The 19,112-nt window shown below is 32.8% G+C and overlaps 1 protein-coding gene across 25 annotated transcripts in view; it reads right to left on the bottom strand.

The window, feature by feature from the left end:
* RIMS2 (regulating synaptic membrane exocytosis 2) overlaps positions 1 to 19,112 on the bottom strand; it is a 511,671-nt gene that overhangs the window by 410,181 nt on the left and 82,378 nt on the right. For all 25 annotated transcript variants that reach the window (XM_064476913.1, XM_031439443.2, XM_031439470.2 and 22 more), the window contains one exon: positions 7,651 to 7,861. In XM_064476913.1, coding sequence (XP_064332983.1) covers positions 7,651 to 7,861 — 211 coding nt within the window. The remainder of the gene's footprint in view (positions 1 to 7,650; positions 7,862 to 19,112) is intronic.

Consider the following 19,112-nt stretch of genomic DNA (forward strand, 5'->3'; position numbering starts at 1 on the left):
AAATATTATTTTGCATCCTACCACAATGCTCATATGCGCTAGGAGGTATAAAATGTCCTGAGATTCTGCAAGTTAAACTGTTTCTTGCAATCATTTAACATTAGGGAGGTTGACATCAGTGAGAGGAAACAATTCTTTCTTCCTTTAAATTCTACAACTATTTTCTAATTATATTCTCAGACATTCTAGGTTTTTCAGCCTAAAGGCTTGAAATTGAGGATCCATCTGATGTAATCCCTTCCTTAATGATGGTCCTGTAAATCACATAATTCTGATAAGCTTGCCTGCTTTACCTATTCCTCAAATCCTTATGAACACCTCTAAATAATATTTCTAAAATAGTGGTACTCTCAGCAGCCCCATGTTTTATAAATGAGGGATGAGATAGAAACCAAAGCTCAACACACAATATACTAGAAATAGTGACATAAAAGAATTAATGAAGCTTCTCAATTCCTTTTAAAAATAATTTAAGCAATAGAATTATCTGGCTATATTCCTTTTCAGGTACCTCAAGAATTATATAAGTAATCTAGCATTCGATTTATTTAATTTAATAGTTAACTTAAAAATCATAAAATGTAAAAACCCAAAAGAAACCTTAGAAATCATCTAGATTGATGCTTTCATTTAACAGATTTTAAAACAGAAGCACTAAGACATGAAGTGATACATCTGCAAAAGTCACATAATACGAGGGCAGGAACAAAACTTGGTTCTCCTAATGGTGTCAACTTGTCATCCTGTTCCTGGAGAACGTCAAATTTTTCCCAATATACCGTTATGCAGTAATTCTACAAAGTCTAAAAGAAAATTCATATATGATACCCTTGCTTTGGGTATACAGGAACTGATTACATATTGCACTAGCATACTAGCTACAGACTTGCAGGTAATCACAGTGACTTGAAATTAAAGAAAAAAAAACTGCCCAGAGGATAGCAGAAATACTATAATCATTATCTTTATCTCTCAGTGTACAATTTAAATACTAATTATTAAAACCACTCATATAAACAATACTTAATGACTTAGTTATACAGTGGAATGTCTGTATTATTAAATTCTTACCATCTGATACACTGAACACACATATATCAATATATTTTAAGGGATTTGCTTAGGAAATCATTTTCTTTTATAACCATTCTACAGGCATAATTCATTCTGCTTCAAGTCTGATAATTCAGAATGAAAGAATCCATATTTGTCACAGTGTAAATTAAACAATACAATTCAAAAAATGTATATTCTTTGTTTTTCTCAAAATTAGATTGCCTGTTAAGCAGATGGTAATCTATTTTTCCCAAAAAGTAAAAGAAACAAAAAAATTAATGTTGCCACACTTTGAAGCTTAAAATAATCCTCATTATAAATTACTTTTACTGTCTTTCCCACTAGAGTCACTATTCCATGATTACAAAATAATTTCTCCCTTAAAAAGTCATTATTTTTAAGTTTAACTAAATATATAGCTTTAACTTATTAAGGAGTATCATCTAAAAAATAAATGAAAGCAAATTTTCATAAAATCTTATTATATTGGTGTTCCATAATTGTGTATTTCATTTATTATCTCTGTATCCTTTCTTGAATGTACCTCAAAAGAGTTAATTAATTGTTAAGGATGGCTCCACATGAAAGAGCCTGAAAATTAAAACAAAAGGTTATTTTATCTTGTTCTCTTAGGAGAGTATTAAGATAATTTTTAAATAGCTTTATAATTAAACTTTAAGCTATAAAATATTTGCATGTCATTATTCTACTTCATAAAGACAGTCTGACCAAATTTCCCTGAGCTTAATCCTTTGGAGCTATGATAAATCAAAAAATGTATTCAGCATCTATTATGAGCAAAAGCCTTCTATTACATAAGGTAATCGAGTATACATAGAAAGATCCACTTTGAAGAGAGAAATTAAGTTCACTACTCTTTTCATTTAGAATGCAGGCTATAAACATATTATATAAAAGAATGCTTTCCCAAGTAAATTATAAGTGAAACTGTAGAAAAACTAATAAAAAAAAATCTAGGGCTATCTTCCTTGAGCGAAAATCTAGATTATTTTTTCTTGTGCTTTATTCCCCTAACACTTTCCTCAAATCTAAGAAAAAAATACAAGAAAAGTGGAGAGTACTGTTTATGGTTCCTTCCTTCTTCCATAAATCATACACATCAGGCTAATCCACAATATACAGAGTTTTATACTTGATTACAATACAAGAGATTTTCCAGGGACATTCCAAGTTTTTCACTGTACTTAATTTATTGACTGAGAACTTCACTCAGTATAAAGAGACCATATGTTAGAAACTAGAAAACATATTTCTAGGCAGTCTATATTCAGATGTCATTACAGACTTCTGCTTGTGGCCTAAATGGGTTAGCAAGGACTACATTTCTCCACCTGCCTGAGACAAACAAACAAGTGAAAAACAGACAAAATATACGAAGGAATGGTTTTTAACACACTGGATATCAGGCAAAAATAGATAGCTGAAATATGAAAAACAAACAAGATAAGCTCTATAATTGCCTCAGCTTACTACTTTGAGAAGCTTTCCAGGCAGCAGAGCAGGACAAAGCAGCTGAAACTCAGTTTAGCCGACATCTTAAATTGAGAACAAACTTAGCCTGGGAAGGCCAACACAACTAGATTTCATTGGACAAGTTATCAGAGAAGAGAAAGCTGCACAGAGAGAGAACTCCAAAGATCTGTAGAGAAATCCATTTAGTATTTAGCTTAGTTATGATCAATGAGCATGCATGTGACTACCCAGGGGTGGGGAAAAAAATCTTCAGGAAGTATTAAAGAAAATGGCAGATGGAAAAATTTATAATCACGGGGCACTGGTTAAAGTACTCAGGAAGGACTTGCTTCAGCAGAAGAGATTAGTGCTAAACTGAGCACTAGTCCAGATCTATGCAACAAACCACAAAAGCAAGATACAGAAGGATTAAACTGTTTTCATATAACTTAACTGCACTCCAGGACAAAGCTCAAGAAGAGTGACAGGCAGACAGAGAATACAGACTTGTGGTTACCAGGGGGGTGGAGGGTAGGAAGGGATAGACTGAGATTTCAAAATTGTAGAATAGACTACACTGTATAGCACAGGGAAATATACACAAAATGTTATGATAACTCACAGAGAAAAAAATGTGACAATGAGTGTGTATATGTCCATGAATAACTGAAAAATTGTGCTGAACACTGGAATTTGACACAACATTGTAAAATGATTATAAATCAATAAAAAATGTTTAAAAAAATAAAATAAAAAAAAAAAAGAAGAGTGACAGGAATGCAAAAAACATCTAGCACCCGACAAAGTAAAATTTACAATGCTTGGTATCCAACATAAGATATTACCTATGTAAAGAGTCAGGAAAACACATACCATAATGACAACAATCAATCAAAAACAACCAAAACCTGACAAAGATATTAAAATTAGCATAGAACATTGAAACATTTATTACAGAGTATGTGTTCTACATGTTCAAAAAGTTAGATTGTGGAGGATGTAAATCTAAAACTGAAATTCTAAACATGAAAACTATAATATCTGAAATGAAAAAATATACGAAGTGGTATCAACAGCAGATTTAACACTGTAGAAGAAAAGATTAGTAAACTTAAAAGCATAGAAATAAAACATAAACAAAATGAAAAATGAAGAAAATCAAATTTGGCTTAGTAAGAAGAACATGAGTCAGCTATAGAACACCTTCACAGCCTACTGTATGGGTAATGGGAATTCCTGAAGGAGAAGAGAGAGAGGAGGGGTCAGTAAAAATATCTGAAGAAAAAATCAGCAAAATTCTCTAAACCCTATGAAAGCTATAAACACACAGATCCAAAAAGCTCAAAAAGACTCCAAACACAACAAACATGAAGAAAATAAACCAAGAAATATCATAATTAAATTACACATAACCAGTGATAAAAAGAATGTCTTAAAAGTGGTCAAACAGAAAAAGACACATTATATAAAGAAATAAAGATGAGAATACTATGACATTTCTAATTGGAAGCAGTGAAAGGGAGAAGGCAGTGAAGCAAAATCTTTAAAATATTGAAAGAAAATAACTGTTAAGCTAGAATTCTATACCCAGCAAAAATATCATTAAAAAAAAAAGAACCACAGGCAAAATTTTCACTATAAAAAACTGAAAGCATTCATCACTAGCAGACTCACACTACAGCAAATATTGAAGGAAATCTTCCAGGCAGATGCAATATGATACCAGAGAGAAATATATATCTACAAAAAGAAATGAACAGTACTAGAAATAGTAACAAGTAAATATATAATATTTCTTTTATTATTTAAAACTCCTTAAAAGATAAACCTTTTAAACAAAAGAAAGTAAAATAATGTATTGTGGGGTTTATAAAATAGGTAAAAGCAAAATACATGACGCTAATAACTTACATCCAGAAGGGTAGAAATGGAAGTACACTATTATAAGTTTTTATACTATACTATAAACCAAATGGAATAAGTTAAGGTTGACTATGATAACTTAAAGATGTATACTACAAGTTCTGAAGCAATCAATAAAATAACAAAACAAAGAGCCAAGAAAGCTACAAAACAAAGAGTCAGCAAAGCTAGTGAATCAACAAAGGAGATAAAACTAAATCATAAAATGTACTTAATGAATCCAAAAGGAGACTAAAAAAGAAACAAAGATCACATGATCCAAGTAGAAAAAAAAGAAAAATGATATAATCAAACATAACCATATCAATAATCACATTAAATGTAAATTGTCTAAATACCCAGTTAAAAGGCAGGGATTGTCAGACTGGCTAACAAAGCAATACTCAATTATATGCTGCCTATAAGAAAAGTACTTTAAATACGAAGACAAAAATTAGTTTAAAGTAGAAGAACAGAAAACACAAACAATGTTAATAATAACCAATAGAAAGTTGGATTGGTTATAGCAAGATAGACAAAATAGATTTCAGAGCAAAGAATATTACCAGTAACAAAGAAAGTCATTTAATAATTATAAAGGGTTCAATTATTTAATAGGGCATAATAATCCTATATGTTTTTGCACCTAAAAACAGAACTTTAAAATACATAAAACAGTTAAAAACTGATAAAACTGTAAAAAGAAACAAACAAATCCAAGTATAGTTATATACTCCAATAACCCTCGCTTAATAATTGATAAAATAAATAGGCTGAAAATGAAAAAGGATAGAGTAACTTAAACAACTCTGTTAAACAACTTGACCTATCAGACATTTATAAACACTGTCAAAAAACAGCAGAATATACACACTTTTCAAGAACACACAGAACATTTGCCAAAATAAACCATATTCTGGACCATAAAATAAGTAACAATACACTTCAAAGGACTCAAGTCATATAAAATATATCTAGGACTATAACAGAATTAAATTGAAAGTCATTAACAGAAAAATCTCTGGAAACCCCCCAATACTTAAAAAATAAATAACATATTTCCAAAGTATTCATAAGCCAAAGAAGAAAAGGAAAATTAGAAGTATTTTAACTGAATGAAAATGAAAAGACACATATGAAAATGTGTCACTGAATGTCACTGAAGCACTACTTAGAGGAAACTGACAGCACATGATGCCTTATATTAAAAAAGAAGAGAAATCACAAAGCAATGACTTCAGCTTCTACCTTAAGAAACCAGCAAAAGAAGAGAACATTAAGCTCACAGTAAGCAGAAGAAAAGAAATAATAAAAAATCAGATGAAATCAACAACTTTAAAAATCAATTGAATAAAAAACTAGTTCTTTGATAAGACCAATAAAATTGATAAATATTTGTTAGGCAGAGCAGGGAAAAAGAAGATGCAAATTACCAACATCAAGAATGAAAGAGATGGCATCAGTACAGATTCTACAGATATTAGAAGAATGATAATGGAATACTGTGAACAGCTGATACCAATAAACTCAACAACTTACGAGAATTGAACAAACTCCTTGAAAGATACAAATTACCAAAGCTCATTCAAGGAAAAAAAAAAAAAAGATAACCTGAATACCTTATATTAAAGAAACTGAAACTGTACTTAAAAACATGTGCACCAAAATAAAACTGTATGCCCAGATGGCTTCACTGGTAAAATCTACAAAATATTAAAGGATAAATTATACCAATTCTAAAGAAATTCTCCGAAAATAATGGTGAGGAGGAAATATTGCCCAACTCATTCTATCAGGCCAGCATTACTCTAATACCAAAATTTAAAACAGACATTACAAGAAAAGAAAGCTACAAACATTAACCCTCATGAACATAGAAGCAAAAATTGAAACAAAATTTGATCTAATCAAACCCATTAATATATAAAAGATATAATCCATCATAACCAAATGGATTTTATTCCAGGAATACAAAGTTGGTTTCACATTTCAAAATCAATCAATGTGGTTCAACCATATTAACAAACAGAAAGAAAAAACATATAATCAGTCTCAATAGATGGAGCAAAAGTATCTACTCTGGAGGTAAACAAACAAACAAAAACTCTCAGTAAATTAGGAACAGACAGCATCTATGAAGAGCTGAGAGTTAGCATAATACTTAACAGTGAGAGACTGAATGCCTTTTCCCCAAGATCAAAAACAAAACAGGGATGTTTGCTCTCACCACTTCCATTCAGAGCTATGCTACAGTTTCTAGCCAATGCAACTACTCAAGGAAAAGAAAAATAATGAGATAAACCTGGAAGAAAGATGAGGAAAAATAAAGTTATTCACTCTAAGCAAAACAAAACAATGAGAAAAGGGAAACAGTGGGAAAATGGAGAAATGAAAGCACGAAGGGGAACAAATTCCCATAATTATGTCTAAGTAGTGTATGTAAAGACACCAGCTTCATATTTTTAAACTAAGAACTGAGTGATAAAATATTAGGAAGAAGATAAATGCAAATTATGAAGAACTTAGTGAGACAACAATTTAAAACACTGTTTTTACTAATTCACAACATTCTTTGGGAAATATTAATATATTCCTAAAGGGGATGGATAAACTACAAAAATCTAGCATAGTTGAAAAAACCGCCTTAACATATCTTCTTTAAATTCCATATTCTAATGTTTATTTCATTTATGTTAAAATAAAAATAAAGAGTAACATAACTTCAGAAAGCTATGAAATTATGAAACAGAAACTCAAAGCTGGAAGGAGTCTCTTTCAAAAAAAGAAAAAGAAAAAGAAACAGGGGCCAAAGGAAGAGCAGATCTACAAAGTTTGTAAAATTATGTGAAGTAATAGAAAAAGCTGTGATACAACTTGAATATTAATCAGTTGTGTGACTTTAAGAATGAACTTTAGCATCTCTGGATCTGAGTTTTCTACACCTAAAAAATAAGGAGTTAGATTAATCTCTAAATTCTCTTCATTTTTGAAAGTCTACAATCCTACGATTCTAAATAAAATCATAAGCTAAAGAACATAAACAATGAGACAAATATCTTTTTAATTCGGAGAAAATTTTTTTAAATTTCTTTTATCTGAAATGAAGACACTAGGGAAGGTTTCTGTTCATTGATTAAGCTCTGTATTCATTTCAGGTGTCTATTTTAGTCACATGAACCTTAAGTACGAGAAACACAATGTGTCATTTTCATTCTGTACCTTGTTTGAGCGTAATGACACTCGACCTCCACATCGAGCACAGAACTTCGTTTGGCAATATGAACAGTTATGGCCACATCCATCAGCAAATTTTGTTTTGTGGCAGATACCACAGGTTGGGGCGTCACCCTTCTGTTCTTGCTGCTGCTGTGATTCTTCTCCCATCTTCTTCACCTGCTCCTTATACATTTCAAACTGCTGATGAAGTTTTCTGCAGAGAACACAGATAAGAAAACCTTGGTTTCCTGATGGCTTCAAAGGAAAAATAATAATGTGGATTACATTATTATGTGGATACAATTTTATGTCCAAAAAATAAAGAATAAAAATTTAATTTTCTGATTATAGAATAACATCTTTTATGGCACATCACATCATAAGTGTTGCAACTAGTTCTGCCTTCTGAACTACAGGCTAATTTAACAATCAATGAATACAATTAAGATATTTATTTGAATTGTAATTGTAAAGTTTCTACCTACCATTTGCAATATATTTTGAATCATACTCCATAAAACATTTACAATTTTATTTTTCAAAAGTTTAGCTTCAGAAATAGACTGAGCTTATTAGACTTACACAGTGAAGCCAAAACCTATGAAAACCTATGAACTTCAAATCATTGAGACAGAACCTCTATTGGAGTGATCTTAAAAACCCAAACAGAGGAGAAAACATTGGATGAATGTTCTCACTAACTGTTTAAATCTGTCCAACAGTCTGAACATTGGTTGGCTGCAAAAACACTGAACTATTAGGAGTCTACCAAATAAGCTGGTACAAGTAAAAGTAAGACCATTATTCATTCTACTTGAAAATAGTGATTCACTTTATAAAGAATTATAAATATTTAAAGCTATAATTTTGATTTCTAAAAGTACCTAAGCAGAGCTAATCGTAGGATTTACAAAGCTGTAAATAATGTCATTCCCATCCTAAAAAGGACAAAAGGCTAAATAATCTATAAAATCATTACTTTTCTTGAGCTCATCAGACAGTTGAGGTTATAGGGCAAACAATCCGAGCTCCAAAGAACAACGAGCACTGGGTCACACTGTTTCACCTTTGGCAGAGCACAGGAGAGAGAGGTGGCCACCATACAGTCAGGTAAGAGGAAAGTCATTAAAACTTTAACAAACTGTAAAAGACCAAGTGTGGGATAGCATGACAGTCTGGAATAGCTAGGGGCCCAAACTCAAGGGTAGTTCACACTTACTCACAAGCACCCTTTGACACACCTCCACTAGTTACTCATGAGGAAGATTGAGAGCAAAGCACAAGAACAAAAAGAACTCTTTGGGGATGCACACGTGCAGGTATAATGGCGGTGACTGACTCGTGGCTGCTGGGGCACAGGCACAGTTCCTGACTATCTCTTCTAAAAAAGCCAAAGCTATAAGCCACAGGAAAAGGAGGTAAATAAACCCTGTCATCCCTAGAGCAAAGGCAAAATCCACTGCGGCTAGGGAAAGGTTGAAGGTAAAGAATAGTAAACTTGAAAATAAGTCAATGAAAAGTATCAAAACTAAACAGAAAAAAAAAAGTTAAGGGGAGGGGGCATCCAAGAGCTAAACTGATCTAACATGTAAAACTAGAGTCCCAGCAGATGAAAAGGGAGAGAACAGAACAGGGGAAATATTTGAAGGGATAATGGTCTAAATATTCCAAAACTAATAAAAGGCACCAAATCATAGACACAGAAACCTCAGAGAATCCTTTTGTAGAACAAATACTAAACACACACACACGTGTGCGCACACACACACACTTCTACACACATCAGAGTCAAACTGCTAAAAACTAAAGATAAAAAGAAAACTATAAAAGCAGCCAGAGAAAATGACACATTATGTACACAGAACCAATGATAAGAGTTACAGAAGATTATTCTTCAAAAACCATGCAAACTAGAAAACTTTGGAATGACATCTTTGTAAAGTACTGACAGAAAAAAAAACTGTCAACTCAAGATTCTACATGCAGTGAAATTATGCTTCAAAAAGTGAAAACAAAATAAAAATTTTCAGGCACAGAAATGCTGAAAGAAGACCTTAACTTCAAGGAATCTAAAGTAACTTCTCCAGGCAGAAGGAGCTTGATACTCCTGGGAAGTATCACATGGAAGCCTGGACCTAGGCATAGAAATCAATGCTTATATCAAAAAGAAAAAATTCTCAAATCAGTTTCAAAAAAGAAAAAGAAGAGAAAGTTAAACCCAAAGAAAGTAGAAGGAAGGAAATTTAAAAGATTATAGAAGAAATCAGTGAAACCAAATACTAATTCTTTTTTAAAAAATTATATTGATAAACCTCCAGCCAGAATGATCAAGGAAGAAACAAAGAGAGAAGATGAAATTTACCTACAACAAAAATGATAGACAACATCACTACTGACTCCACAGCTAAACAAAATTAAATATAAAAGATTACAAAAGAATACTACAAAGAACTACCAAGAACTCTATGCTCATAAATTCTACAATTTACTTAAAAAATAGACAATTTCCTTGAAAGATAGAAATTAGATACCTCACTCAAGAAGAACTAGATAGCCTGACAAGTCCTGTATCTATTAATGAAATTTAATTTATAGTTATAAAATCTTTCAAAAGAAAAACTTCAGTTCTCCATTGATGAATCCCATCAAATATTTAAGTAAGAAATAATATCAATTCTACATAATCTCTTCCAGAAAATATAAGGGAAAGTAACATTTCTTATCTAATTTCCAAAGGCCAGCATTATTCTGATACCAAAACCATACAAAAATATAACAAGAAAATTATAGACCAATATTTCTCACGAGAAAGTGCAAAAACCCCAACACAACATTAGCAAGCAAAATCCAGAAATATGTTAAAGAATAATACATCACAAATACGTGATGTTTATCCAGGGACACAAGGTTGGTTCCATATTCTACAGCCAAGCAATATAATTTACCATATTAACAGACTAAGGGGAAAGAAACATGATTCTGTCAAAATATGCTGAGAAAGCACTTAAATCAGTACACTAGGAAAAGACAGAGACTTCCTTAATGTAGTAAGGGTATCCACAAAAGAAGTCTACAGCAAAAATCATTCTGTATTTGAAAGATCGAGCGCTTTGCTGTCTAAAATTAGGAACAAAGCCAGGTGTCTTCTTTCACCATTCCTAATTGACACTGGACTAGAAATTTTAGCTAATGCATTAAAGCAAGAAAAAGCAAAAAAAAAAAAAAAAAAAAAATTAAAACCATAGAGATTGGAAAGGAAAATGTTAAAACTGTGCAGATGGCAAAATTGTCTATGTATGAAATCCCAAAGAAACTATTAAAAATTTATAATAAATAAATGAGTTTAGCAAAGTCACAAGATACAAGCTCAATATGAAAAATACTAGGAATAGAAAATGGGAAATCAAAATTTTAAAAAGTAGTCTGTAACGGTATCAAAAAAAGAAACAAGGGAAAGACTAAGGTAAAATCTAACCAAATAAGTACAAGCTTTCTATGGTTAAAACTATAAAACACTAATACAAAGACCCAAAGGAGATCTAAATAACAGGAGAAATACACTGTATCTATCAGTGCAAAGCCTCAATATTACTCAGGTATCAACTGTCTCCAAATTGATCCATTGATTCAATGTCATCTCAATTAAAATCTTGGCAAGACTATTTTTAAAAATTGACAAGCTAAATCTGAAATTTGTCTGAAAGGCAAAACTCTTGTAATAGGCAGAATATTTTGAAAAAGAAGACTGAAGGACCCACATTCCCTGATTTCAAGACTTACTATAAAAGCTATGAAAGTAATCAAGTAATGAATTAATATGGTATTGGAAAAGGATCAACACACATACAATGGAACAGAATAGAGTCCAGAATAGTCCAATACTAAAATGGTCATTAATTTTGTTTAAGGTGTCAAGGTAATTCAATGATAAAAATAGTCTTTTAAGCAATGGAAAATTCATGTGTAAAAAAGTAACTAGAAATCCATGTGTAAAAAAATGACTCTCAATCCATATTTTACATCTTATACAAAAATTAACTAAATGTATTACAGAACTGGAAACAACAGATTATAGAACCAAATAAAATTACTAAAACTATAAAGCTTCAGGAAGAAAACACTAAAGAAAACTGTGGCCTTGGGTTAAACAAAGATTTCTTAGATAGGTTAGGCAAGCATTTCTTCAACAGGATCGAAAAAAGCATGAACCAGAAAGCAGCCACTGGCAACATATAAATGAATGAGCATGGCTCTGTTGCAATAAAAGATTATTATAGACACTGAATTTTGAATTTCATGTCATTTTTATACTATCAAAATATTATCACTAAAAAACAATTTTCAACATTTTCAAAATGTAAAAATCATTCATAACTCATAAAAACAGGCAGTGGGCCAAATATGGCCTGTGGGCCATAGTTTGCCCACTTTTATATTACATGATTTCATTCATATAACATTCTGAAAGAGGCAAAGTTATAAGGGCAGAAATCAGATCAGTAGTTCATAGGGGCTGGACTACAAGGGGATTAACTATAAATGGGCACCGGGAACATTTGGGGGTGAAAGAATTCGTCTATGTCTTGATTGTGGTAGTACATATTTAACTGTGTATGTTTTCCAGAATTCTTTAAAGGATATGTCTCAAAGGGGTGAATTGTACTGAAAATGAACTACAGCTTAAATAAGCCCAACTCTTAAAAAAGTTAATTTCAAAAGTGCTAACCTAAAGTCAGTAGGTAAATTAAAAATAGAGCTATGTGAGTCCTTTTTATCTACTTAATCACAAAAGCATACTTCCTTTTTCACACCTACTATCGATAAATTCAAATAGCTGCACCAGTTTTATTAACTTCTGTAACTTCAGATAATACGCTGTTTTTCCCTGATGATCTCCGACCAGCTCTAAGTGAAACTCTGCTAACACAAACAAGCACCACGATAGGAGATTCAAGCCCATAAAACATGGACCTGTACAGGCATGATTTTAAGTGGACCACTGAATGTGCTCTCTGCATCAGAGCTTCTCCCACCACTCAGAAGAATTATCTTTCTATCCGTGAGATATATTGTACAGTTCTACTGTGTACCTGCTTATACACTCATGATCTTTGGCATACCTCTCAGTAAATGGCTGAACCCTACTGGGAGAAAGAGAAAGAAGAGGAAAATTAGAAAGAGCAATACCTTGTTTCAGTTTTAGAGGCACTGGTGTACTAGGCAAATTACCAAGTCACACCGAAACAAAAAGCATTAGTCTAGTTAAGTGAACTGTGCTATAATATCAGTGCCTCCAGGGAAGTGGAAACCCCACTTCACACACAGGGACAAGGCTGGTCACATTAGTAGCAAAGTTAGTAATTACGTATTCCACAGTGCCAAATTAGAACTATTTAAAACCCTCTACATGAGAACTGTAGTAATCCCAGAGACTACAGCATTATTAAGGTGGTAGGATGGGATCAAATCTTCAAAGTTGTAGGGGGAAGAGAGAGCAGCTGCAATACAACAGTTTGAGGAAGTTAAGAGAGGACTTCTAGAGAGATTTTTGTATATTTATCCTTCCAGTCCTATAAAATGAGAAAGTACCGTATGTAGAAGTGGTGGTGTACAGGCAGTCAGGAGCTAAATTATGTCCTTGCTACATAGAGCATCCTTTCCCCTTCCCATTTATAAATAAGCCAAATTCTATCTCTGTTTCCTCACCCCAGTCACTCTTCAACCAATCTAATCTAGTTTCCAGTCTACATCTTAATTCTCACAAAGTTTACCAATGACTTCCCTGCACCTAAAATTAATGGATGATTTTTTTTTAGTCTCCATCTTACTGAGTTCTCAACAACACTTGAAATTATGATCAGTTATGTTCACTGCCCCTTTGGCTTTCATTACACTCTCCTGGTTTTCTTCCTGTACCTTAAGTCTTTCATTTTCTTTTTCCTTTGAAGGTCAAGACTCAGGCTTCTCTTCTCTTTTCATTCTATAATGCCTTCTTAGGCAATCTTACCCAAACCTAAGATGGCAATTTCCACCTATATATGAATTACTTGTAAATCCTCAGCTCAGACTTCTCTGAGCTTCAGTATTCAGTTGCCTACTTGACATCTCTATTAGGAAGTCTCAACGCCACATGAAATTCAGTATGTGTAAAATTGAATTCTTTAATTTTCCTATTGAACCAGATTCCCTTCCAATGCTCCCTATTTCGGTAAACTGCACCACCATTCAATTATACAGGCCTGAAATCTAGAATTATTCTGGAAACACCTCTCTCCTTCAAATGCATAGTTTATCACTAAGTCCTTTCAATCTACTTCCTACATGTGTCTTGAATCTTTCCACTTGTCTCCATAATCCACTGGTCCATAGGTCTCGTTACCATCAATGCCCACCTAGTCTCCAGGCTAGGCTACTCATACCCACACTTACCCCCATGTGTACACTATGGAAAAATTATCTTTGTCATCTTGCTGCTTAAAATACTTTAATGGCTTCTGATTGCTTTAAAGAACAAGAAAAAAAAATTCTATGAAGACATAAAAACCTTGAATGTTCTGGTGCACATTCACCACTTCAACTTCATTTTTTGCATTGTTACTTTCCCCTTTCTGCTAAAGCCATTCGCCCTTTAGACTCACCATGGTGCATCTCATTACAGGGCCTTTGCATTTATAGATGCTCTTGCCTCAGCCTGGAATGGATTGCAATGCACACCTTTTTTTCTTAATTTCCTTCTTTTTTTTAAACCTTAGGTATCCAAAATAGAACTGATCATAAGCTTGGTTGCACAGATCCATGCTTGGCTCCCATTTTAATTAATTATTCTCCCTTCTTCAATGAGACTTCCCTTCCCTCAGGAACCAGTCTTCCATATTTACATACGTGGCACTGTGCCTCTTTTTCTGCTTTTTGTATTTATCACTCAACTTTATGTTTTTATAGTAAAATATAAATAGGTAAATTATAGCTAATGTATAGGGTGCTTATTGTATAAGAAGTAGATACGGACTATTACCAATATTCTATTACTATTACTATTTTACAGAGAAGCTATTTTGCTTATAGTCACACAGCTGGTAAGTGTTTAAAGCCAGGTCCAAATTCAGTGTTGCTGCAGATTCCATGCTCTTAACCACTAGAAGCTCACACATTTTAATGGCTGTATAATGTTTCCTGTTTACATTTTATTCATCCCTTTATTTTTTAAAGTTGGCCCTTATACTACATAATATTTTCAAATAATTATAATATTTCTGTAATGACATATCTGTAAACACACATATGGCTTTCTCCAGGGTATGTATGCAAGAATATAACACACATACTCTAGTTCACCAAATATTTCTAAATTTCCCTCCTAAATGGCTTAACCCAGTTAGCACACCTGCACACAAGGTATGAAGATCCCAGTTTTCTCTTATCCCTGCCATGATGTGTTATTATTCAACTTTTAAAATTTTGAGCTTGGGTAGATATGAAATGATATTTTATTTTTTTTAAGTTCACATTTTTTCTGACTTCTAATGAAGTTCAGCCAGTTGAACTGCCCCCCACTACGAACTGCCTGTTCACACCATCCTTTACCAAAACTCTATTGGATTTCCTGTATTTTTCTTACTGATTTGCAGAAGAACACTATATACCCTATATGTTAATTCTTTATAAGTTAAGCATAGCAAATATGCTAGTCTGACAAATGACTATTCATTGGGTCCTTTGTTAAACAGAATCCTTTAATTTTGATGCAGTCTAATATAGTAGAATTCTTTAATGTTAATGTAGTCTAACATATCAGTTTCTCCCTATGGTTTGTGGTTTTGGTGGCTGCCTATAAAAAATCCTTAGCTCTAAGTTAGTCACAAAAAAATTCTACAGTTTCTCCTAATAGCTTTATAATTTTGCCTCTCACATTTAGGCTTTTAATCGATCTAAAGTTTATTTTTATATGTGATGTGATGTGCAAGAACTTAATTTCAATCTTTTCCATACAGAGATTCTATTTTCCCAGCACCATTAAATAGCCCATCCTTTCTTCCACTGATTTGTGATAGCAATCTATCATATACTTAGTTCCGACATGTGCAAAGCTCTATTTATGGACTCTGTATTCTATTTCATTGGTTTTTGGTCTGTTCCTACTCTAGAACAACACTGTCAGAATCAGATTCTAAATACAATGAAAGGTCTAAAAGATCTCAAATATATAAACTTATATATTCACATTTTATAAATACAAGTATAAATGTAAATGTTTCCAGTGATATAAATCACAAGTCAACAAATTTTTTCTGTAAAGAGCCAGATATTAGATATCTTAGGCCCTGTGAATCAGAGTCTCTGCCACAGCTACTCAACTTTGCCAATGGAATGCAAGTGTAGCCATAGATACACAAACAAATGAGCTTGACCATGTTCCAATAAAACATAATTTAAAGAAACAGGCAGCAGGCAGGATTTGACTCACAGGCCATATTTTGCAGATCCCTGATATAGATAAGAGAGTCAAAGATATATTCACATTTAAAAATTTTATGACAAATAAATATTTAAAAGATATATATAATAATATATCTAGAAATTTAGATATTTTTTCTTATTTCAAAAGCCATTTTATCCAAACTTTTCATATGTATTTTCTGTATCAATGTCTCCATCCTCACCAAAGCAACTCATTGACCTCTGTGTTTCCCAAAGTAAAATTTCTTCACTTCTGAGTTGAGAAAACAAATTTTTCAATCTGTTAGTTCCTGGTAACCCTGCTCTTCCTGGTAGTTTTACTCTAAGCCATACAGGTTTTTGTTGCTGTCATTGTTTTTCCATTCATCTTACAGGTGTGCATTCATGATTCCTGTAACACTAATTTTCATCAGATAATGAATTTGAAATTGTGCTTTCTACAAGTTCATGGCATGCAGTTATAGAATGTAATCATTAAATGTGGTCACACACATTTTGGAGTGCTTTTCAAACTGCAGAGTGCAACCCAACACTAGGACACCAAATCAAGTTAGCTGGCCAGGGTTCAGTGATTTTTTTAATGAAACAGAATAGATCAGAACATTGGAAAGAATGCAAGCAAAATTTCATATAAATATTCTTTCTATTACATATATATATATATATTTGTATGTAGGCATGTGTATACTGGGTTATAGTGTCAAACATATTTCTTTTTATGGAAGGAAGTTAAAGAAAGAGTATGAAAGCCACTGCTTTATTAATCAGCTGAGAGAAAGGACTAGTGTGCCTTTATCATAAAAGAATAAACATATGCCACATAGATGGCCATCCCAGTCATGTAGCAGGTCTCTCATCTGAACTTCTAAATAGCTCCCAAAGTGACTATTACAACTGTCATGTTTGTTCTGAAATACAAATTAGACCACATCATCCTGTTCTTCTGCCTGGAATATCTTTTCTCTTTTTCTTGGCCAGATGTAGAGGCACCAAAACATCAAACAGTAGGGCATGCTCAAGAAACAGCACCCACAGAATTATCAAGTAACAAACAGGAAACTAGAGACTCCAACACAGTAACTAGCTTTATCTCTTGAAAATATTTTTAAGTAGCTGAAGTACTTCACTTCCACAAATAACTTCAAAATTCTCCGAAGTAATATGAAAAAATGACATCAGAATGCATCAGCAATATTCATAGCCAAAATTCGAAACAATCTCAATGTATAGAAATAGTAAAATAGGTACATAAATTGTAGTATTCAGATAGTAGTACCACACAATCATGAAAATGAATGAAACATAACTTTACACAAGCACATGGCTAGATCTCACACACATTAAACAAAATAATAAAGGCCCAATATACCATATGATTCCATTTGTACAAAGTCTACATAAATAAGCAAAAATAATCTGTGGTGCTAGACAAACGTCAAGATAACAGTTACCCTTTGGGGTGGGAGACAGTCCTTCCTGGAAGGAGGAGGAGGAGATTCGGGAGAGCTGGTATGTTCTGCTCCTTGCTCTCAGTGATGGTTTCCAGATACATTCACTGTCTGACAACTCAATGAGCTGTATATTTTTAATTTGTGCACTTTTCACTACATATGTTTTAATAAAAACTTTACTTGGCAATAAGCATTCTGGCACTTTTATCAATTTTTCTAAATGCATTTTCTGAACAAGCAATCTGTCATCATAATTTTTATTTATTGATCCCTGTCTTGAGCCAAAAGGAATTTCAGGTGGTTCTAAGGTACATGACAGATGCAGTCAATTTTAGACCACTCAGGTCAAAGAGTATCTATGTTGGACCTGAAAACATACTTATGCAGAAACTGCCTTCACTATTTCACAACTCCGTATCAATTGCTTTGACCAGTCAAGCACCGATAAGTATGTAGCTTACGAGAAAAACATCTTTGTCCATATCCTCCTCAATCTTCAAAAAAAGTGGAAAGAACAAGTGGAATTTTTAAAGGAAAATTAAATTAACAATATTCTTAATGGCCCTTCAATTTCTGTTGCCATTAGCCTTCAAAACAAAAAAATCAACTCTGAGAGGAATCCATCGGCTTTTTCCTATGAGTTAATACAGTCTGTCTATGCATTTAGAAATTTTACCTTTGATCCTAGACTCAGCTCTAGCACAAGTAAACATGCTTAAGAACAGCAAAGGATGACTAAAGCATTATGCTGTACACCAGAAATTGACACAACATTGTAAACTGACTATACTTCAATTTAAAAAAAAAAAGTAAAAAAGAAAAGAACAGCAAAGGAATCAAGTGATAACACTCAGTCTTATCATCGACAGGTACAAGCAGGATTTCCAAAGCCTACAGATTTTGTCTTCTGGAAGAGACAGGAGAGAAAAACTGCCCCAGAGTTGTGATGGAGAAGATTGTCAATGTAGCACTTCAGCAAAAGCCTCAAAATGTTGATCCCTGGGTTCATGTTTCACAACTAAAAAGACACAGTTTTGCCCAGACTGTTAGAAATCTGCTCTATCAGGACTCCTTAAAAAAAAAAAAAAATAGAGCCTTTTCACAACTAAAAAGACACAGTTTTGCCCAGACTGTTAGAAATCTGCTCTATCAGGACTCTTTAAAAAAAAAAAAAAATAGAGCCTTAGGAATCCCCAAGAAATAAGTGGTCTTTGGAGAGAAATAGCTAACCAATGAGTCTTGGATCAAGAACAGAAGAATGATTTTCTGATACCTCTCTCTTCCTTTTAAAAATTATTTTGTTTATACTTCATCTTATTTATTATTGTACTTTGGCATCTCTAATGTTCAACTAAAGATTTCTCAGTATGCTCTCATATATTTTCACTATTAACCTATTTTTAATCTTCTTTAACTGCCGCCTAAGAGAATGCAAAAAATCTCCCCGTAATCCCACTGACAAAATTGAATAGGTGTTCCTTGAAACACTATATACAACAAATTTCCTTCCTTTGAGAAGATACACTTACATATGAATTTTCTTAAAATTATTAATCT

The sequence above is a fragment of the Camelus dromedarius genome, chromosome 20 (assembly GCF_036321535.1).
Source record: "Camelus dromedarius isolate mCamDro1 chromosome 20, mCamDro1.pat, whole genome shotgun sequence".
Lineage (NCBI taxonomy): Eukaryota > Metazoa > Chordata > Mammalia > Artiodactyla > Camelidae > Camelus > Camelus dromedarius.